This window comes from Myotis davidii, unplaced genomic scaffold, assembly GCF_000327345.1.
Source record: "Myotis davidii unplaced genomic scaffold, ASM32734v1 scaffold962, whole genome shotgun sequence".
NCBI classification, from domain to species: Eukaryota; Metazoa; Chordata; class Mammalia; order Chiroptera; family Vespertilionidae; genus Myotis; species Myotis davidii.
In genome coordinates this window covers 4,465,516-4,485,422 of record NW_006295559.1, presented here as the reverse complement: position 1 = coordinate 4,485,422, position 19,907 = coordinate 4,465,516, and the positions used below count along the sequence as shown (strand labels likewise).

At 38.6% G+C, this 19,907-nt stretch overlaps 2 protein-coding genes across 4 annotated transcripts in view; one reads left to right on the top strand and one right to left on the bottom strand.

Moving 5' to 3' along the window:
* HACL1 (2-hydroxyacyl-CoA lyase 1) overlaps positions 1-14,964 on the bottom strand; it is a 44,244-nt gene extending 29,280 nt beyond the window's left edge. For both annotated transcript variants that reach the window (XM_015568105.1, XM_006770185.2), the window contains exons 1-8: positions 14,861-14,964; positions 14,573-14,677; positions 9,700-9,740; positions 9,015-9,095; positions 7,986-8,058; positions 6,323-6,400; positions 5,106-5,200; positions 2,937-3,049 (exon numbers count right to left, since the gene is read on the bottom strand). In XM_015568105.1, coding sequence (XP_015423591.1) covers positions 2,937-3,049; positions 5,106-5,200; positions 6,323-6,400; positions 7,986-8,058; positions 9,015-9,095; positions 9,700-9,740; positions 14,573-14,677; positions 14,861-14,941 — 667 coding nt within the window. In that variant the 5' untranslated portion in view covers positions 14,942-14,964. The remainder of the gene's footprint in view (positions 1-2,936; positions 3,050-5,105; positions 5,201-6,322; positions 6,401-7,985; positions 8,059-9,014; positions 9,096-9,699; positions 9,741-14,572; positions 14,678-14,860) is intronic.
* Positions 14,965-15,014: 50 nt separating this feature from the next.
* BTD (biotinidase) overlaps positions 15,015-19,907 on the top strand; it is a 19,972-nt gene continuing 15,079 nt past the window's right edge. The window contains exon 1 of one of the 2 annotated variants that reach the window (XM_006770182.2): positions 15,015-15,087. The gene's annotated coding sequence lies outside the window, so the exon portion shown is untranslated. Of the gene's footprint in view, positions 15,088-15,117; positions 15,199-19,907 lie in introns of those variants that run through there. The other variant, XM_006770181.2, reaches the window with a different exon arrangement.

Genomic DNA, 19,907 nt, shown 5'->3' with positions numbered 1-19,907 from the left:
CCAGGGGATCACAGTTCAATTCCCAGTCAGGCCATGTGCTTGGGTTGTGGGCTTGATCCCCAGTGTGGGGCATGCAGGAGGCAGTTGATCAATGATTCTCTCTCATCATTGATGTTTCCATCTCTCTCCCTCTCCCTTCCTCTCTGAAATCAATAAAAATATATTCTAAAAAAATATTCTCAATTCTCCTAAAGGATGCTCATAACAAAAATTGCACCTCACATCTTTGCTGCTCTCAATTGCCTGTTCTATGCTATAGTACTACTGAATTACTACTCACAATTCCCTGAACATACTATAATTTCTGGTAGGCCCAAGTAGTTAAGAAAGGACTTTGCCTTCCGAGGGGAAGGCTCTCTCTAACCTCACATTGCTACCACCTAATGTGGACTGCAATCTCCTAGTCTAGGCATGGACATTCTAACAAGGGGCACACATTTCTGAAGTTCTGTAGATCTCTTCACAGGCTCTACAGTGTGACTGCAACAGGGCTAACCCAAGTGGGCCAGAAAGCATTTGTTTTTACCGTGTGTGCCTACAGAATAGCCATATGCCCCATTTCAAACTCACTGTTTGAATATAGGGATGACTTCATTTCTAATGTCATCAAGGCCACTATATTTTGTTTTAGCCACTTCGTTTTATACTCTTTTTCAGGGCTAGTAGAATATTACTCCATATTCAGAACTTACTGAATCCTCTACTGAATTCCAGTAAATAGTATAGTGTACCTTCAAATTCAACATAATGTTCTCCTCATAAAATTACCATAGCCCTACTGGAGTGGCTTGGTTGGTTGAGCACTGTCCCATACACCGAAAGGATGCCAGTTCAATTCCCCGTCAGGGCACATGTCTGGGTTGTGGGGTCATTCCTCAGTCAGGGCATGTATGGAAGGCAATCAACAGATCAGTGGTTCTCAACCTTCCTAATGCCGCGACCCTTTAATACAGTTCCTCATATTGTGGTGACCTCCAATTTCATTGTTACAAATTGAACATAATTAAAGCATAGTGATTAATCACAAAAACAATATGTAATTATATATATGTGTTTTCCGATGGTCTTAGGCAACCCCTGTGAAAGGGTCGTTCGACCCCCAAAGGGGTCGCGACCCACATGTTGAGAACCGCTGAAATAGATGTTTCCCTCTCACATAGATGTTTCTCTTTCTCTCTTTCTCCCTTGTTCTCTCTAAGCATGTCCTCAGGCAAGGATTAAAAAGAAAAATACCTTAGAAAAATCTTTTCTCAGACATATAGGAGGAAAAGTAGTTCCTTTTTGTCATCCAGAAAGTTTCCTTGTATTCTCCTTCTTACCGCAGTATCTTTGCCCACCCAGTTCTCTCTTCCCAAACTGCCCTTGTTCCCTTTGTCCACTAAGGGAGCTATCAAACATTTTTTCAAGGTGTAACCTCAGTGTCATCTCTTCTGGGTAGTATGTCCAAACCAACTAACTCCATGAGCCAACTACTACTTCCCTTGAGAAGCCACCTCACCTATACACACACCATTTAAGAGTATACTGCATATTTGTTACCAGGTCTATTTCCCTATAGGTAGGGGGACCATTATTTCTCTGTTTACCTTAAAAATGTTTTCTATACTCCCGGCCTTATCATCACTCATGAATATTGGTTAGAAGAATGAAAACTAACACCCACTGAACTTTTTCTATTGTTGTGTTATTTAATTATAACAATACTGCTGAGATAGTTAATATTTTTTTTACAAGTAAGGTACTTGAGACTCAAAGCACTTATTTGCCAAGATCAGAGAGCTATTACATCATATAGCTGCATTCAACTCAGTTCTGACTTCAATTTTTTTATGTTGTCCACCATTTCCATTAAAGTAATTTTTAGTTTCTATGTAGTTAGTTCCTTAGTAGTTGACAATTAACTAATATGGTCATATGTAATTTATAGCCTGCTCATTTCTAGAACATAGAATGGATACTATAATAAAACTGCTGAAAGGAGTATAAATTGGTACAATACCTTAGGAGAAAGCAATTTGACAATATGCACCAAAAGTCTTAAAATATGAATATCTTTTAACTTAATTTTCTTTCTGGGAATCTGTCTTATATTCTAAATATGGAAAAAGTTTTATGCACAAACATGCTTGTCACAGCTATTCTAAACAAACAAACAGAAACTGGCAAAGATTTAAATATTTGCCAGTAAAGTGTTAGTATATACATAAGTAGACATTAAAAATTAAATTTAGGGGAGGAAAATTAAGACCATGAAAAAAATGTTATAGTGTTAAATGACTTAAGTAGAATATGATCACAATATATAAGATATACAATCCAAAAAGCAATAGAAAAGTACTACTTATTAAAAATGTATGTTTTTGAATGAAGGGATTTCTTTCTAATATTTTAGAGTTTCCAAAATTTTCTATTGAAATTTTTTTATGCCCTGGTGGTTTTGGCTCAGTAGGTAGAGTGTTGGCCCTCAGACTAAAGGGTCCCAGGTTCGATTCCAGTCAAGGGCATGTACCTTGGTTGCAGGCCTGATCCCCAGCCCCAGTCAGCATACCGGAGGCAACCAATCAATGTGTCTCTCTCACATCCATGTTTCTCTCTCTGTCTCTCCCCCTCCCTTCCACTCTCTCTAAAAAAATCAATGGGAAAATATCCTCTAGTGAGGACTAACAACAACAACAAAAATTTTACAATGAAAAAAATGCATTTTTACTCATAAGACCAAAGAAATGCAATAGGTGATATTCCCTTCAAAGGACAAGAATAGGCATTCTACAACAATTCTTTGATTTCAAAACTAATAAGTAAGCTATACTGGATGAAGAGAACTCTTATTCCAATTTCAAACATTAAAGTAGCTGTTAATAATGAAGACAACTTCTTAATACAGAATCAGCATTCTTTCGAAAACCAGCAAAATTTAGAGTTCTATTCAATGCTACCTTTCCCGATGATGAGAAGGGGCTGTTTGGCATTCCTAATAACAGATGCTGCCATTTGTACAGCAGACGTTTCAGCCATACTAATAGGAGGTGGCATGCAGCACTCCACATACCTGGGAATAAAGAGTTCTATTAATTAAAAGAGACCAACTTATAAATGTATTGTGAAAATATAAAATATATAAAAAGGAAGAAAAAATAGTACAATAAATTCCATATTCCCAGCATGTAGACTCAATAACTACTATCATTTTACCACATCTGCTTCACACGTACACACCCAAACATGCATATAAAGATTTCTTTTCCTGAAACATTTTAAAGTAAATTATAGGCATCAAGACTAAAAACTTCCCCATACAGCTAAAAAGATACTTTATCCTATGTAGACATAATATCCTTACCACATCTAGTAAATTAACAGTTATTCACTAGTATCATCTAATAGTCAAACAAGCTGATAGGAAATTTGAGTTAATGGCTTTACATTGTAGTAGTAGTTGTAGTAATAGCAAAAACATCCTAAAAGCTAATATTATTAAATAAACCTACTGTGTGCCATTTATTGTCAATTAAATTTCAAAACAATGAGGTTAGGTATTACTATTATCTGCACCATTGGGGGGAAAAAATTCAGAAAGTAAGGTAACTTGCCCAGGGGTCAGAGACTGGATTGAACTAGGTCTCTCTGTCTCCAAAGTCCATGCTTTTAACTACGTTACTGTATTTCCACTCACTGGGTAAGTCAAGATTTCAGTAGCATAATATATATTAGTAATATAAATATTAAAACTGTATAGTTGCCAAAACCGGTTTGGCTCAGTGGATAGAGCGTCGGCCTGCGGACTGAAGGGTCCCAGGTTTGATTCTGGTCAAGGGCATGTGCCTGGGTTGCAGGCACGTCCCCAGTGGGGGATGTGCAGGAGGCGGCTGATCGATGTTTCTCTCTCATCGATGTTTCTGACTCTCTGTCTCTCTCCCTTCCTCTCTGTAAAAAATCAATAAAAATATATTTAAAAAAAAACCTGTATAGTTAAATAATTCTGGAAGACAACTATGCTCACCACTATACCACCAACACCTTCTAGTTAAATAATTCTGGACATCAAGTCCTCAATGTTTTATTTGACTTATTCTAATTAATAAACACCATAATGTTCAACACTTGGGCATTATAATACAAAAATTTTAAAAAAGGACATTCAAATCTTTACAGATTTTTTAAAGAAAGCTTACAGAGTTAAGTTACCTGAGACTCTTCTCTTCTTCCCCTGCCCAATATTATTTTGAATATCACGCTCAGGTATTATGCAGAACAAATGTCCTTTTGCTCTGACTCTCCCAATTAGAAACCTCTGAGTGTACAGAGATGCCCACTTTCTCTCTTGGTCACTAGGAGGCCACTTGGTCCATGATAGTAGTATTAAGTGGTACCCAGGGCAATTCATTAACCGAAGTACACATACCCAAGTGTACCAGGGGTGACTTAGATACCAATGAAAAATATTTTACACTTCCTGTTCACTCAGTGTTTATTTAAGTAACAAACATTTGATGTTAAAATATTTTTAAATCACTGAAACAGACTAAAATTTTTAATGTTGAGTTCTAACAATTTTCAACTGTCTCCTCATCTCTTGGTTTATACTATAACGACTCTAAGTGACTATACTACATTAATGAGAATGTATTATCTATGGGTACTGTAAGAATAATTTCAAATAAGCTCCAAATACTTTATTTAGTAATTAACCCCCAAAATAATTACTAAATAATACCATTTTAATTAAGAAAAGCCCTTTGACTAGGATTCAGCTTAATTACTAAATCATTAAAAGCTAAGATAAATGAAGATTAACTTATGCCAGCCGGCATGGCTCAGTGGTTGAATGTCGATCTATGAACCAGGAGGTCATGGTTCAATTCCATCAGGGCACATGCTGGGTTGCAGGCTCGATCCCCAGCATGGGGTATGCAGGAGGCAGCTGATGATTCTCTCTCATCATTGATATTTCTATCTTTCTCTGCCTCTCCCTTCCTTTCTGAAATCAATAGAATTTTTTTTTAAAAAAGATTAACTTATAAACTGCTAAGTAAATTTCTTTCAAGGTAAGCCTTATAAGCATATAATACAATTAAGAAAAAAAACCTAGTATAACTATTACTCACTTTATAGAATTCACATTCACCTGGAGGTTCACAAAATCTGCAGGTATGTCAATATAGCAAGCACCTGGACGACCATAAATACTGCTTCTTACAGCCTAAATTTATTACAAATAGAAGAAAATATTTTAAAAATCTCAATCCTTATTATTATATTTTACTCAAAGATAACTTAAAATTGTGAAATAAAAAGTTTTAATTTTTCTGGATATCCTTAGTTGGAGAAGTAAACCATTTTAATTAAATCTGAAGTACCCTCTATTAATTTTATATACAGTTGACCCTTAAATAATATGGGGGTTGGGACCCCGATCCGCCATGCAATAAAAAAGTATAATTTCTGACTCTCCCAAAACTTAACTACTAAATAGCTTACTGATGACCTTATCAATAACATAAACAGTCAATTGACACATATTTTTGTATTCAAAAAGCAACCAAAAAAATATATTACAAAAATCATAAAGAAGGAAAAATACATTTATAGTACGGTACAGTATTTACTGAAAAAAATCTGCATACAAGTGGACTGGCACAATTCAAACCCATGTTGTTCAAGGATCAATTGTATTTTAAAAGAGATTTTTGTTTATAAGGAAGTGAATATTCACTTAGACCGCTAAAATTGACATTCTATTACACTTCAGTCTTAAAAATTATCTACCAGGCTCTGTCGGCCAAATATTCATAACATGCACTTTCACCTGCTTCCTAATCCTATGACTTGGCAGTTTGCAGAAACTGTGATGTTGTAACATGTGTCAAATGATTTCTATAACACATGGTATTGAAAAAGCTCAAATGTAACTTCACATATAAATTAAGTTTGTAACCTAAAGTTATAATATGCTGTTTAATCAACTAAGAGATGGTTTTATATGCATGAGTACTAGTTTTCAAAAACAATCTTGCAGTAGCATAAGAGAAAGAGCACTCAGGATTCTATTATTTTTTTATTTTATTTTTTTACTTTTCCATAATTAAAAAAACTAAAGTATAGGAAAAAGTTTGTTTTTCAAAAGTGACTTATTTTATCTGTTTCTATAATTAAATCTAGTGGCAGTAAATATTAAAATGTAAACAGCTCTTTAACAATATCATTTTTAACTATGTGAATATGTTCCAAATTATTACTTATTCAAGTGAGAATAAAAATAACACAGATATGAGCAACTGAGAAAAACCAGTTGACTTGGAGGGCTTGTAATTAAATACTGTACCTTTTCAATAATAGATGGAATAGCTTCTATGCTGCTCGGCCGGACAGAGAACTTGCTATATAATCTACAAGCTTCAACCTATATGCAAAAAGAAAATCACTTAAAATTCAGTTCACAGATCACATTACTCTTCTGAAGGAAGACAAAATGTTAAGTCATTACTTTCATGTTCCGAGGCAAGATGGAGACTATCCATTACCTGGACTATTTCCTAATAGCCTATGCAAAGCACAATCAAATTTCTGCCTCAGTATGATTCAGGAAGCAAATCAAACAAGACACCATTTTCATTTGCAAAAAAAAAACTTATATAATACACAGCATCTACCACAGCAAAGGAAAGCACCAGGCACTCATTGCTGGTCAGAGTATAAATGGCAAGGAAGTTGACAATGTCTTATAAAAATTAAAATGAGTATATCCTTGGACCCAGAAATTCCACAGCAAGGAATATTCAATTTAGTTGGTATGCTGTTTGGGTCATATAAATTCATTAGTGTTAATTTTTCACTGTTTAATGTACTTTGAAGTATTATACAGAAACTGTTTCTCTTGATGCTTGGTATGAAATCTACGGAATGACTGGTAATCTTAGTCCCACAAGTGTGATAGAATTAAGATTACTCCCCAACTTTCAGTCTGTTCATAATCATGTTGTTTAGTTTTAAGTATTTCCACAAGAAATAGATATTTGGATCTTTTTTTCATACTTTTAATTTCATCTAATAAACTTCTATTATTTCCTTTTTGGAAAAAATATTTGTAATGGACATTATCTTCTGCTTTTTTTTTCATCTACAAAGTTTTTGTAGTAACTTTCAATTTCCTTTTACATAGCTATCTGCTCTACTTATTTTTCAAATACATATATCAGCATCTTCTAAAAAACTGTTGTCATTATCTACCATTGCAATTCCCTTTCAAAAGTATATAAATATAACATTTTCATTAACCTATATCAATATCTAGTTTAAATCATATACAAAATTATATGTTTATATTTTGAAGTTCTCACGATTCCTAATTTACCAACACACTTTGCCTAATGGTTTTAACTTTGTGCTATAAATGCTCAAATATATTCATATCTTAAGTGTTAATTATCATTCACTCTCACCTATTTGCTTTCTACAATTCTTAAAACTGTAGCATTCATTGACAAATTCTTTCAAGTTTTTAAAAATTTTCAAATACCTCCCTTTAGCCCTCCAAAATAAAAATGAACTTATCCAGAGTCTACTGGTAGCTATTTGAGTAAGATTTTTCCTCTCAACATTTTACTTCCCCAAAGTCTGAGAGGCAGCATAATGCAAAAACAATTTTTATTCCTATGTTTTCTTGACTCTTTGGAGAACCTATGTTTAGTTTAAAAGCCTGTTAAAAAGGTGTATTTCTTAGAACACTGCTCCTAAGCAGAGCCTAAGCTTTCTTAATATCTACATTGACATTGTCTTATAGTTCAGGAATTTTACCTTTAAATTACCTCAGGTAACTCTCTTTCATTTGAATTGTTTATTTTGTAAACAGGACTTTATCTCTTTTCCATAAATCTTCTTGCATTTTTTAATTTAAAATTTATAGTTGACATACAATATTCTCCACAAATCTTAACAGTGTATAATTGTGTAACAAAACTCGAGAGGAAAATCTTAGAGGTGGGTACCTGAGGAAACTCCTGAAAGGCTCCCATTGTTTCCTGACATCTTTCAGAGGAACCACCAATCACAATCAAGGGCCTGAAATTCAAATTGTAAAATACTCAGCAGAGAGGCCAATGAATACTAAACACTCAATGAATATTAAAAAATAGAGATATAGAATGAGGATTTAATTTTCCCTTAAAAACTGTAGATTTAAAGACTTAGGAAATAACCTGATATGAGAGAACCCTTCCTCAGTTTCAGAAAAATCTGAAATTTATAGTAAATGTTTTTCTTCCATGCCCCTGTCTCCTCCACCCCTTTCGGATGCTGATGCTAAAGCTCTAGGAATGGCGATGTAAAATGAATTTTTATGCCCTTCCTATTATTCTCAGGATTAAGAGGAGGATAAACTTTTTTATAATGAGTTTTAAATAAATACTTTATGAATTGATGAAAAGATAACCCCCTTTAACATGATCTTACTGGTAAAGTACCAGAGATGGGACTAAGAACAAGGTCAAAGAAATATAAAAATTTTAATTTCAACTGTCTTGCCAATTATATAAGAAAAGATGAAGAATTAAATACATTCTTGCATACTGATCTGGGGTCTTTAAAAAATAATTATTCACTTAAAGAGAACTACACACACATTCAAATACATTTACAGATATACAGGAGTGGGCAAAAGTAGGTATTTTGGTTTTGGGTGATTTTTTGTTGTTGCCATTGTGACATTCTTTTCAGTTAATAAAGCTATTGTAGTAATCATAACCTGCATGTCTTTTTTCATACAAACAACTGTAAACTTACTTTTGCCTACACCTGTGTGCGTGCGCATGTGTATTCAGTGTTTATTTCTAGATAAACAAATTACTGAGAATTTTAAAACTTTCTTCCTAACACTCTTCTTAATTTAATTTTTACTAAGCCATTCTCTTAAGCACTTGATTCCAAGTCTTCCCACCCCAGATCAGCAGTTGCTCCACATGTAAAATCATGCACTGACATTCTTAAGAAAATGTTTTCAATAATAACAATCTAATTACCAACAGTTCATGTTTGCATTTGCCATACCACCCAAGGCGTGCACGAGACCTGGGCCAGAAACCACAAGGCATACTCCCGGCCTAAAAGCAAAACAATTTGTTTTATTAAAAATAGGTCAAATGCAATACTTGATTCATACCACTTACAGTGAAACATGGTAACGTTCTTGGACTTCAAAGGAAGGGCATATAGGTCTTTTCTACAATTGGTAGAACAATTATAAAAATATTTTTTGAATTAGAAAAAAAAAAACCAAGAGAAAGATACTAGTCTTCGTGCAAGAAATAAGGTACCTATCATCTTCACATTGTGTTTCAGTAACCTCTTCACATTTTGCTCTTATTACATCTGGCTAAGTCAGGTTGACTACATACAGAAGTAAAATTTTGACTGCTGATGACATTTGTGAATGGAAAAATGAAGTGTCTTTAAAATTTTTCTTAACAAGTAAATATAATGTCAATTGATCTTTGTAAGTAATTCTGAAATAGTGTTCTGTCCAACTCTTTAAAATTGAATTTGAATGCTTTATCCTAGATGACTTTCTAAGCTTACAACACCAAGGAAAAGTTATCTTCATATAATTCATTTTGTCATTTTACATTTATAAAGCATTTTTTTTAGGAACCTCTGATTAAGACAGCCTCGAAAAGAAATAGAAATAAAACAAAGACTTTAGTTTACCTGCCTGTCAGATATCCAACCGCAGAGGCAGCATAACAAGCCTACAAAGAAAAAACACTGGGACTTGAGCATATTGGGATCCTTATAGTAAGTACATGTGTAATAATTTATTTTTTGTTGTTGTTAATCCTGACCCAAGGATATGTATCCATTGAATTTTTTAGAGAGAGTGGAAGGGAGGAGGAGAAACAGAGAGAGAAACATCGATGTGAGAGAAACTCATTGATTGGTTGCCTGCTACACAGGCCCTAACCAGGGCCAGAGATCGAGCCTGCAGCCAAGGTATGTGCCCTTGACCAGAATCAAACCCAGGATCCTTCAGTCCACAGGCCAACACTCTATCCACTGAGTCAAACCGGCTATGGCTAATAACTTATTATTAACTTAATTGTAAAGGAGGAATTGGAAAACCTTCCATTTTAACAAATAATGTTCTACCTATAAATTTCAAATAATGGTTTAGATACTGAATCTAATTTTTGTTTTTCAAGGAATTTGCCCATATGATCTAGTTTATTCATAATATCCTCTTACATAAAATAAACTGATGAACAAAGAAGATCCTGCCCTAACCGGTCTGGCTCAGTGGATAGAGCATCGGCCTGCGGACTCAAGGGTCCCAGTCTCGATTCCGGTCAATGGCATATACCTTGGTTGCAGGCACATCCCCAGTAGGGGGTGGTGTGCAGGAGGCAGCTGATCAATGTGTCTCTCTCATCGATGTTTCTAACTCTCTATCCCTCTCTCTTCCTCTCTGTAAAAAATCAATAAAATATATATTTTTTAAAAAGATCCTAAGACATTGAAGTATGCAACAGAGTGATGTATTTCAGAAGGGGTAGAGGGCGGGCAGAGATTAACCAATAAACTTATATGCATATAAGAATAGCCCATGGACAGACAATAATTTGGGCAAGGCCTGGGAAGGGGACCAGAGTGGAGTTGAAGGGGTCAATGGGGAGGAAAAAGGGGACGACATCTGTAATACTTTCAACAATAAAGATAATTTTTTTTAAGTGAGAATAAAAATTTAAAAAAGGAAGTCCTGGCACATGCTACATGAATGAACCTTGAAGACATTATACTAAGTGAAATAATCCAGCCACTAAAGGACAAATACTGTATAATTCCATTTAAATGAGGTATCTAAAGTAGTCAAGTTCATAGAAACAGAAAGTAGAATGGTGGTTGCCAGGGGCTATGGGAGCAGGGTAAATGAGGAGTTATTTAATGGGTACAGAGTTCCAGTTTCTCTAGAAAAAGTTCTGGAGAGCTGTTGCAAAACAATGTGAATGTACACTTCAAAAATGGTTAAGAGCCGTGCATTTAATAATGGTTAAGATGGTAAATTTTATATGATTTTTTAACCACAATTAAAAAATACATACATATATAAGTATACAAAGTGATTCAGAGAACCAGGGCTCTAAATGAAAAGAAATTTTAGGAATACTTAATCAATTTCTGCTTTTATTTTCCTTTTTATGTATATACAAGTGCGATAAAAAAATTCATGCTTAAATATGTCTAAGTAGATTTTAATAAGTATAAAATAAAACTCCTAGGTAATGAAAAATATATCCTCTTACAATTGCTTAAATATCTTCAGAATCAATAGGAATGTGCCTTTTATTCCTAATATCAGTATTTTTGTGTTTTTTTCTCTTTTATTCTTCATCAGTCTTCCTAGGGATTTATCAAATTTATTAATCTTTTCAAAGAACCAATTTTTGACTTCACTGATTTTTGTTATTCATTTGTTTTCTATTTAATTTATTTTTGCTCTTTTATTTATTATTTTACTCCTTTAATTTGGAGTTTAATTTGGTTTTCTTTTTCTAGCTTAAAATGTAAACTTACAAGCATTGGTTTTTGATTTACTTTACTAATAGATTCATTTGAAACTATTTCCTCTAAGAACTGCTTTAGCTATCACAAGTTTGGTATCACATTTTTAATATATATTTTCATTGATTTTATAGAGAGCGGAAGGGAGAGAAAGAAACATCAATGAGAGAGCATCATGGATTGGCTGCCTGCAGGGGATGTAGCCTGCAACCCAGGCATCTGCCTTGACCAGAAATTGAACTGGTGACTTTTTGGTGCACTGGCTGGGCTGGCAATGGCATTTTTTCATTATCATTCAATTCAAAATTTCCATTGTGATTTCTTCTTCAACACATTGGTCCACAGTGATGTCTCCTTTTCCATTCGTGATCCTAGTAATCTGTATTTTTGTTCTCACATTCTCTAGTTAAGTCTTCCTTTGACTGCTGCAAAAAGTCAGGTTGACTGAGGGGCACATGCATTGGGAATGTCCTACAGGCATCTCAAACTAATTATGTCCAAATTGGGACTCACTACCTTTTCTCTTCAAATTAGCTCTTCCCTCTCTATTCTCCATCTGAGTCAGTGGCACGATGATCCACCTAGTCAGTCAAGCAAGCCCAAACCTAGGAATCACCCCCCAGAAGAGCCTGTCCTCCCCTTCCTAGCTGGTTAATATCCATTCATCCTTCACGACAGCTTGGCATCCTCTCCCCCAGGAAACCTCGGAAATCTTAGGCTGACAGGGTATCGTTTCCTGGACTTCCACAGCACCCTGGGTATATCTCAGTCACAGTACTTACCACATAATTGTAAAACGGTTTGTTTGTGTCTATCTCCACAGCCAGGTTATAAGCCCCTCAAGGACAGGAACTGTCCATCTCCATATCCAGTGTCCAACAAAGTACCTGGGACCTAAGGAGGCCTGCAACTAAGCTTATGGGGACTAATAAAGCTTGAAGCTGCCTTTCTTTTTTTTCTTTTTTTATTGACTTCAGAGCACAGAGAGAAGGAGAATGGGAGAGGGAGAGGGAGAAACACCAATGACGTGAGAGAATCATTGATTGGCTGCCTCCTGCACGTCCCCCGCCGGGGATCAAGCCCCTAACGTGGGCATGTGCCCTGACCAGAATCGAATTATGATCTCTTGGTTCACAGGATTACGCTCAACCACTGACCCACACCAGCTGGGCTCAAGCTGCCTTTCTGATACATACTCTACACTGCCACAAACTTATCTTTCTGAAGTACAAATCTAACTATGTTATCCACCTATTTATAAAAATCTTTACAGTCTCACCTAGTGCCTACTGAAAAAATCCCACACTCCTTTTCCAACTAGAGACTCTCTACAGCCTCCCCTGAGCCTCCATATCCAGGCTTACAACAGGCCATCACGCCTTTAAGCTATCTTGATGGACCAGTATGAACTAGCATTGCTTCCACAGGTAATCTTCTCTGTCCTACTCAAAGAGAGCTGGTCACCCTCTATGTGTTCTGTCTATTATACATATATCTATTCTAAGTTACTATACTAGATAAATGTTTTCAGTGTCTCTTGCTCTCACCTTCCCAGACTGTGATCAACTTGAAGATCAAGACTAAACTTCAGTGCTTCATTGTATCTCCCAAGGGTAAGTAACACAGCACTTGGTATACAGTACACACTCAATAAATATGTGTTGTGTAAAGAAACTAGACATCCCTCCACTAGAAAAAACAGTAAAATATAAGTCCTATTAATAGGTAGTTAGCTCCATCTTCTCACACAGATGAAAAAATAGAATGTTATTCCAACTAAGAAAAGTAGAAGGTAGAAGCAACACAAACTCAAGACCTATTCGTTTTAAGATTTAAAAACGCACCATAATTCTCAAGTCTTATAGGTAAGGAATGTCATTCAATGAATAAAAATGTACTAGGCAGCCACATCATGCCAAAGCCCTAACCAAGCCAGGTACTACGAGGACAGAGAAATGAACCACGATTCCTGCTTTGCAGGAACTCAAATCCGAGGGCAGAGGAAGGGCCCCACTTTAAGGAGATCAAGGTTCCTGTCTGGGAAAGAGGTGGCAAGCGCCTGAGTTAGAGGGCAGCAGCGGGAGTGGAAAGCAGGACTAGTTAGCTTTAGGTGACTGACGTTGCAGAAGTAGATTCTTTTTTAAATTTCTTTATTGATTAAGGTATTACATGTGTCCTTATCCCCCCATTACCCCCCCATTCCCCCTCCCACTCATGTCCTCACCCCCCTCAGAAGTAGATTCTTGATCTAGAAACCAGCATTTCTGAGAGAAGGGGTGAAGCTGAGCTGGCAGAGGAAGAACCGGGACTGGACTGACAAAACGTCCTAGCTTCTTTTCTCATGCTTCCAAATAAGCCTCTAAGAACGGTGGCAGCGGGGTGCGGTGGGCATGCATTGGCCTGCCCACCTGAGTTCTAATCACGCTGGGCCATCTGCGATGGTGTCATCTTGCAGTGCAGGGATTGAAACTTCTTGGCCACACTCAAGGGGCCAAAGAGCCGCATGTGGCTCTCGAGCCGCAGTATGCTGACCACGGCCCTAGGGGATGCAGATGTGTCAGGAAGAGATGATACCCCTGCCCTCCTGGAGCTCACAGGCTCAGAGGGAAACCAGACCCAGTGAAAGAACACACAGAAATAAACATGTAACAGGTAGTTATGCGAGTGAAGGGCAGGGGACCCAGACTCGGGCATGGAAACTGTCCCAATGCTGGCACATTTCATTCGCAGAGCACTGGAGCGTATAGTAGGGTTAAGTGCAAGGAATCCAGACCCAGGATTCCTGGGTTCAAATCCCGACTCCGCCGTAACAGCTGTCATCTCGGGCCCGTTACTTAACCTCTCCGCGCCTTCCTCACTGTTCTCACCTGTCAACTCGGGCTCACGGTTCCTGCCTCGTGAAATGGTTGTGATTGACACGGGTCACGTGCTGGAATCGCCGTAAGCACCGAGGGTCTGCCACGAGTATTTGCCTTTATTATTAATCATTAACCCTGTGCCCCAGGCTCCCAGCGTCCGCACTTACCGCCTGCTCATTCCTCATCCCCACGTATCTAATGCCCAGCTGCTGGGCGGCGATGGCGATTTCGGTCACTGGGATGCCCACGATGCCAAACATGTACTTCACATCCTGGGGAGGGGGGCAAGAACGGGGGCGGGTAAATGCACGGACTCCCGCCACACGGTTCCCTCCGGACCTCCCTCCCTCATTCCCAATTACACCCCCCGCCCCCGCGGCAATACCGGCCCCCAACACAGCTCGGCCCTCGCCGGCTCCCGTAGGAGCCCGTCCCCTCAGGGTGGTCCCTCGTACTTGCGCTTTCAGGGCCCGGGCGAGGACTGCAGCGCCAGACACCTGTTCCTCGCTTGCGTCGCCTAAGTTACTTTCCGACATCTTCCACCTCGAAGTTCAACACTGTCCCCAAAGCGGACCAGGAGCGGCCTGCACCTCTTCTGACTGACAGGAGGAGGGCAACCCGCAGCATTAAGTAGCCGGGCGGAAGAGGCGGGGCCGAAGTTAGTCCGCGCTCTGGGGGAAGCGTGAGTATTGCTACATGCCCTCTCCGACTGGGACCTTCTGTACGTCCCTCCATTCGCGGGGTCGCTGTTGGAAGGCAGGGCTATCGGGAGGCTGCGGCCTGTGCCGAGCAGGTAAGAAACCGGAACTCGGAGGCCTCCCCCCCAAGGACCGGTGCTCCCAAGCCGATTTGGACCCGCGTAGTCCCGGCGAAGGAGGGCGGGGGAGGGGGTGTGGCGCGGCGCGGCGCGCGCTCCTGGCCCCGCCCCCTCCGCAAAGGCTGCTGGGACCAGGGCGGGTTCTAGGGTTAGGCAAAGTGGTTGCTGGGTCTTGTAGTCCTGCTTTCTCATCCCCTGTGTTCTAGGTTTTTGTTTTGTTTTGTTTTTTGAATATATTTTATTGATTTTTTTTTTTTTTTTTACAGAGAGGAAGGGAGAGGGATAGAGAGTTAGAAATATCCATGAGAGAGAAACATCGATCACCTGCCTCCTGCACACTCCCTACTGGGCATGTGCCGGCAACCAAGGTACATGCCCTTGACCGGAACCAAACTGGGACCCTTCAGTCCGCAGGCCGATGCTCTATCCACTGAGCCAAATCGGTTAGGGCTGTTCTAGGTTATTTACATGAGTTATTAACATATATGCTTTTTTTCATAATTTTGTGGCTGCACTCTGTGAAGCATCGTAACAGACGTTCATTAAATCCGTAAGTAGACGGACGAGCACCCTTTACTCCAGTATTGTAGATGAGGACAGTGTTAAAAAGCAGGAGGTAAAGTAACTTGCCCAGAGCCATTGGACCCAGACCATGCTTCGGACTCCCAGTCTTGTGCCCTATTCCCTTGGGCCCCAACAGATAAGAATCTGGTTACTTTTGACCATTGTTTTCTCAAACCCCGTTTCTCTCTCCACTCTTGTCGTTCCAAAGTCAGTATATGTGGGTTTTCATAATTCTTAGATTCATTCCCTATTTACAACCAGCCCCTGCATCTGCTAACCTTTTAAAACACATTGTGGAATGAAAAAAGATGCTTGCAATGTGCAATTTCTTAGGCTGTGGGCTCAGCGTCATTAAGCCATCTGCTCAGTAACAGTCTTCAATCACAAAGAGTGGAACTCAAAAATACTTGAGGATGTGGAGTGTTTTAAAGCTGCTCTCTTATTTTGATTTGCATCCCAACTTGAGAACACTAGCTCTGTACTCATGCTGGAGAAATGAGATAATAAGTGAATGTATGATTGCCTGCCCTGGCCAGTGTGGCTCAATTGGTTGGAATGTCATCCTGTGCACTGAAGGGTTGAGAGTTCAATTCCCAGTCAGGGCCACATACCCAGGCTGTGGTTTTGATCCCTGGTTGGGGTAGATATGGGAGGCAATGGGTTGATGTTTCTCTCTCCCATCGATGTTTCTCTCTCTGTCTCTCCCTTTCCCTTCTTCTCTCTCTAAAATAAAGGAAAAATAAAATAAATGTATGATTGCTTGTTACCAAAGTAATACTATTGATTAATTTGGACTGTTGGTTAATTCAAGCCTGGTTTGGCATTAACAGCACAGACTGTGTAGATGGTAATCAGTTCACAGGATCCTGTGTGTCAAAAGAATTACTGATAGAATCACTCCAACTATGAGTTGGAATAAATCCCCTGATTTTAGATTAACTGGTTTTGCAAAAGGATTCTGCCCTTTAGCACAGGGAAAGATCAGTGAGACTGTTGAAATTTGCTTTCACCTTTACACCTTTCAATCCAGGGCAAAGTTCCAGTGTTCACTTGGGCCTGATGATTCAGCAGAATGAGGAGAGTACTTACCTGCAGGAGCAGCAGGCACCTGGAGCAACTCCTTTCAATCTAATTATAATGACAACATTTCAGAATTATTTTGTAATTTGTCCAAGGCCATTTGTGCAGACTTTGTAAGGATTAGCCACATTCTTTATTACTTTCACAAATAATTTTCTTTTGTTGGGTATTTTATTGAGCTTTTATTTGTTTTGTTTTGTTAATTTCTTTATTGATGGAAAAAGGTCAAAAGAGAAATAGGTTTAAATTTTTTTTAAAGGCTAACATAATGCCAACAAAGAGCAGAGCCAGTCATCAGAATTTTCATATTGATTATTCTATTTGTGAGTTCTGGAACTGAGATTATGAAAGAGTTATTTGGTGATTTTCTCCCATCTGGGTGAAGGGATATCCAAGCAACCAGGCAGTTTCGTAAGAACTGAAAATATCGTGCCTGTGTTAATGGCAGAGTGCGCCTCTATCCTTGAATTCAGCTGAGAAAGCATTTAGAGCCAAGAACTTTAATGCCAGTTTATTTAGAAAGTCACAGAGGTAGAAGAAGTGAACCAGTTGGGCTGCATGGACTCAGGAAATAAGTTCCAGAGGCAAAAGAAGGGCCTTTGGAGCTTAGGAAAAAGAAAGCAAAGGTACATGCCTGAGGGGAAAAAGGGGTGAAAGTGAAGAGCTTTTGAGAGAGAGAGAGAGAGAGAGAGAGAGAGAGAGAGAGAGAGAGAAGAGTGCACCCTCAGTCCCTTGCCTTGAGGGTTTTTATCTGTTTTCTAAAGGCAGGAATTTCAGGGGAGGCCTCAAGAGATGATCTCAATAGAATATTCATCAGTTTTCCAGGCGTGTCCTTTCAGGGTCACGGTCTCTGATTGGCCAGTACCAAGGCAGGTTATCAGTCATCACAGCTGGTCCTGATATCAGCAATGGCATCACCCCACCTGGCCTTGCTGTTTCTCTGGGCCTGGAGCTGAAATACAACTGAGGCCCAGTTGTTATCTCTAGTTTGATCAAAACTCTGTCTCTGTGGTCAACAGACCAGAGGCTTTATTCCTAAGGTTATTTGATGCTGACCAGAACCTCATTGTCCTGAGGACTTAATGCGTAGGGGAGTGGTGGTGCACAGGCTTGTATGGAAGTCTATAAGACTATTCTCCAGCTCTTTGTTCCTTCTCTAAGGGTGTCTGAACTACATGACTCGCAACATTCTAGGGGAGGAGAAGTCACTCTGTGGGTAAGGTACTAGACCAGGGGTGGGCAAACTTTTTGACTCGAGGGCCACAATGGGTTCTTAAACTGGACCGGAGGGCCGGAACGAAAGCATGGATGGAGTGTTTGTGTGAACTAATATAAATTCAAAGTAAACATCATTACATAAAAGGGTACGGTCTTTTTTTTTTTTTTTTAGTTTTATTCATTTCAAACGGGCCGGATCTGGCCCGAGGGCCGTAGTTTGCCCACGGCTGTTCTAGACTATAATACTTATTTTCCCAGTTTTGCCCATTGCTAGGCTCCCAGGACTTTTGGCTTTGGTGGCATTCCATACCTGGCCTATTGTTCCTGCTCTGCTCATGCCTATCTAACTGCCTACTCTATCACCTGGAGAAAATATATTCTCTAAAGACTTAAAACAGGGAGCTCTACAGGTGGTAACTCCTCAGGCCCCCAAATTATGATGGTATGTCTTATTTTCAGTGAATGAAGGACACTAAAAGTCTTCATGATTATTTGAAAGCATAACACTAGCTTAACCTGTGAAGAGTAGTCTCACAAACATTTTATGAAATGTAATATGTTTGGCTCAGCTGGTGTGGCTGAGTGGCTGAGCATCGACCTCTGAACTAGGAAGTCACAGTTAGATTCCCAGTCAGGGCTCATGCCCGGGTTTTGGGTTCGATCCCTAATAGGGGGCATGCAAGAGGCAGCTGATGAATGATTCTCTCTCATCATTGATGTTTCTCTCTCCCTCTTCCTTACTCTCCGAAATCAAGAAAAACAATTTTTTTTAAGCTATGGTACATTTACACAATAAAATACTATACAGCTGTAAAAAACATGAAGTGTTTGGCTATCAAATGAAATGAACTAGAGATTTGGTGATACATTATAGGATGGCTGAAATAGAGAAAACTGAAATGAAATATCTTAAATGCAAACAAAAAGGAGGAAAAATAAGAAAACAGGAAATTTATGTAGAACACTATTTTTAAAACCAACATTAAAAATGGCACATTAGGAAATATGAAATTGTATGAAATATAAACACAAATATAATATAATAAATAATATAATAAAATCTATAATAATAAAAGCATAATATACAAATTAGACTAGACATCCTTCTGGATGACCTAGCAGAGAGCCGGGGCTCTGTGAGGGAAGCCCCAGGTCCCAGATGCCAGAGGGAAGCCGGTGCCAGCAGCTGGGGGGAGGAAGGCCTACTCTTGCGTGAATTTCATGCATTGGGCCTCTAGTATGTGTGTGTGTGTGTGTGTGTGTGTGTGTGTGTGTGTGTGTATGTATAATATATACATATATATTAGTATATAAGTTCAATACCAAGAGCTTAAATGCCTTGCCCAAAGTCATGAGGCTAGAATTGAGATTATGGTCCAGATCTCTTGGTTCTTGTATAAAGAGAATCAGTCTTTAAAGGACCAAAGATTTTATATTATTTCCACTGGACATCATAGCTGTCTGTCATATGGACATTTCTTTCTGGTTTCGTATATTTAGCTGAATCCTAGTTAGAATTTTTATCATGAAACCTGGAGACTCATGACTCTAGCCAAAAGGGAAAGTTATGGAAGTACTTCCAGATTTCATTAGCTAGATTGTATGTGTATGTGGTGTGTATGTGTGTATCCATGCATGTATGTGACTCTATGCATAGGTATGTCCGTGCATACCCAGTTGTTTGTGCATGTTTTAGAAATTGCTGACACTAAGAAAGGTTTTAATAGATGGACCTCGGATAATTTCTTTGCCAGGTAGGCTGTCATGCTCTCTTGATTTGAACAGACTTGGGAATTTTGCTCAATTTCCCAAAGGACTAGAAA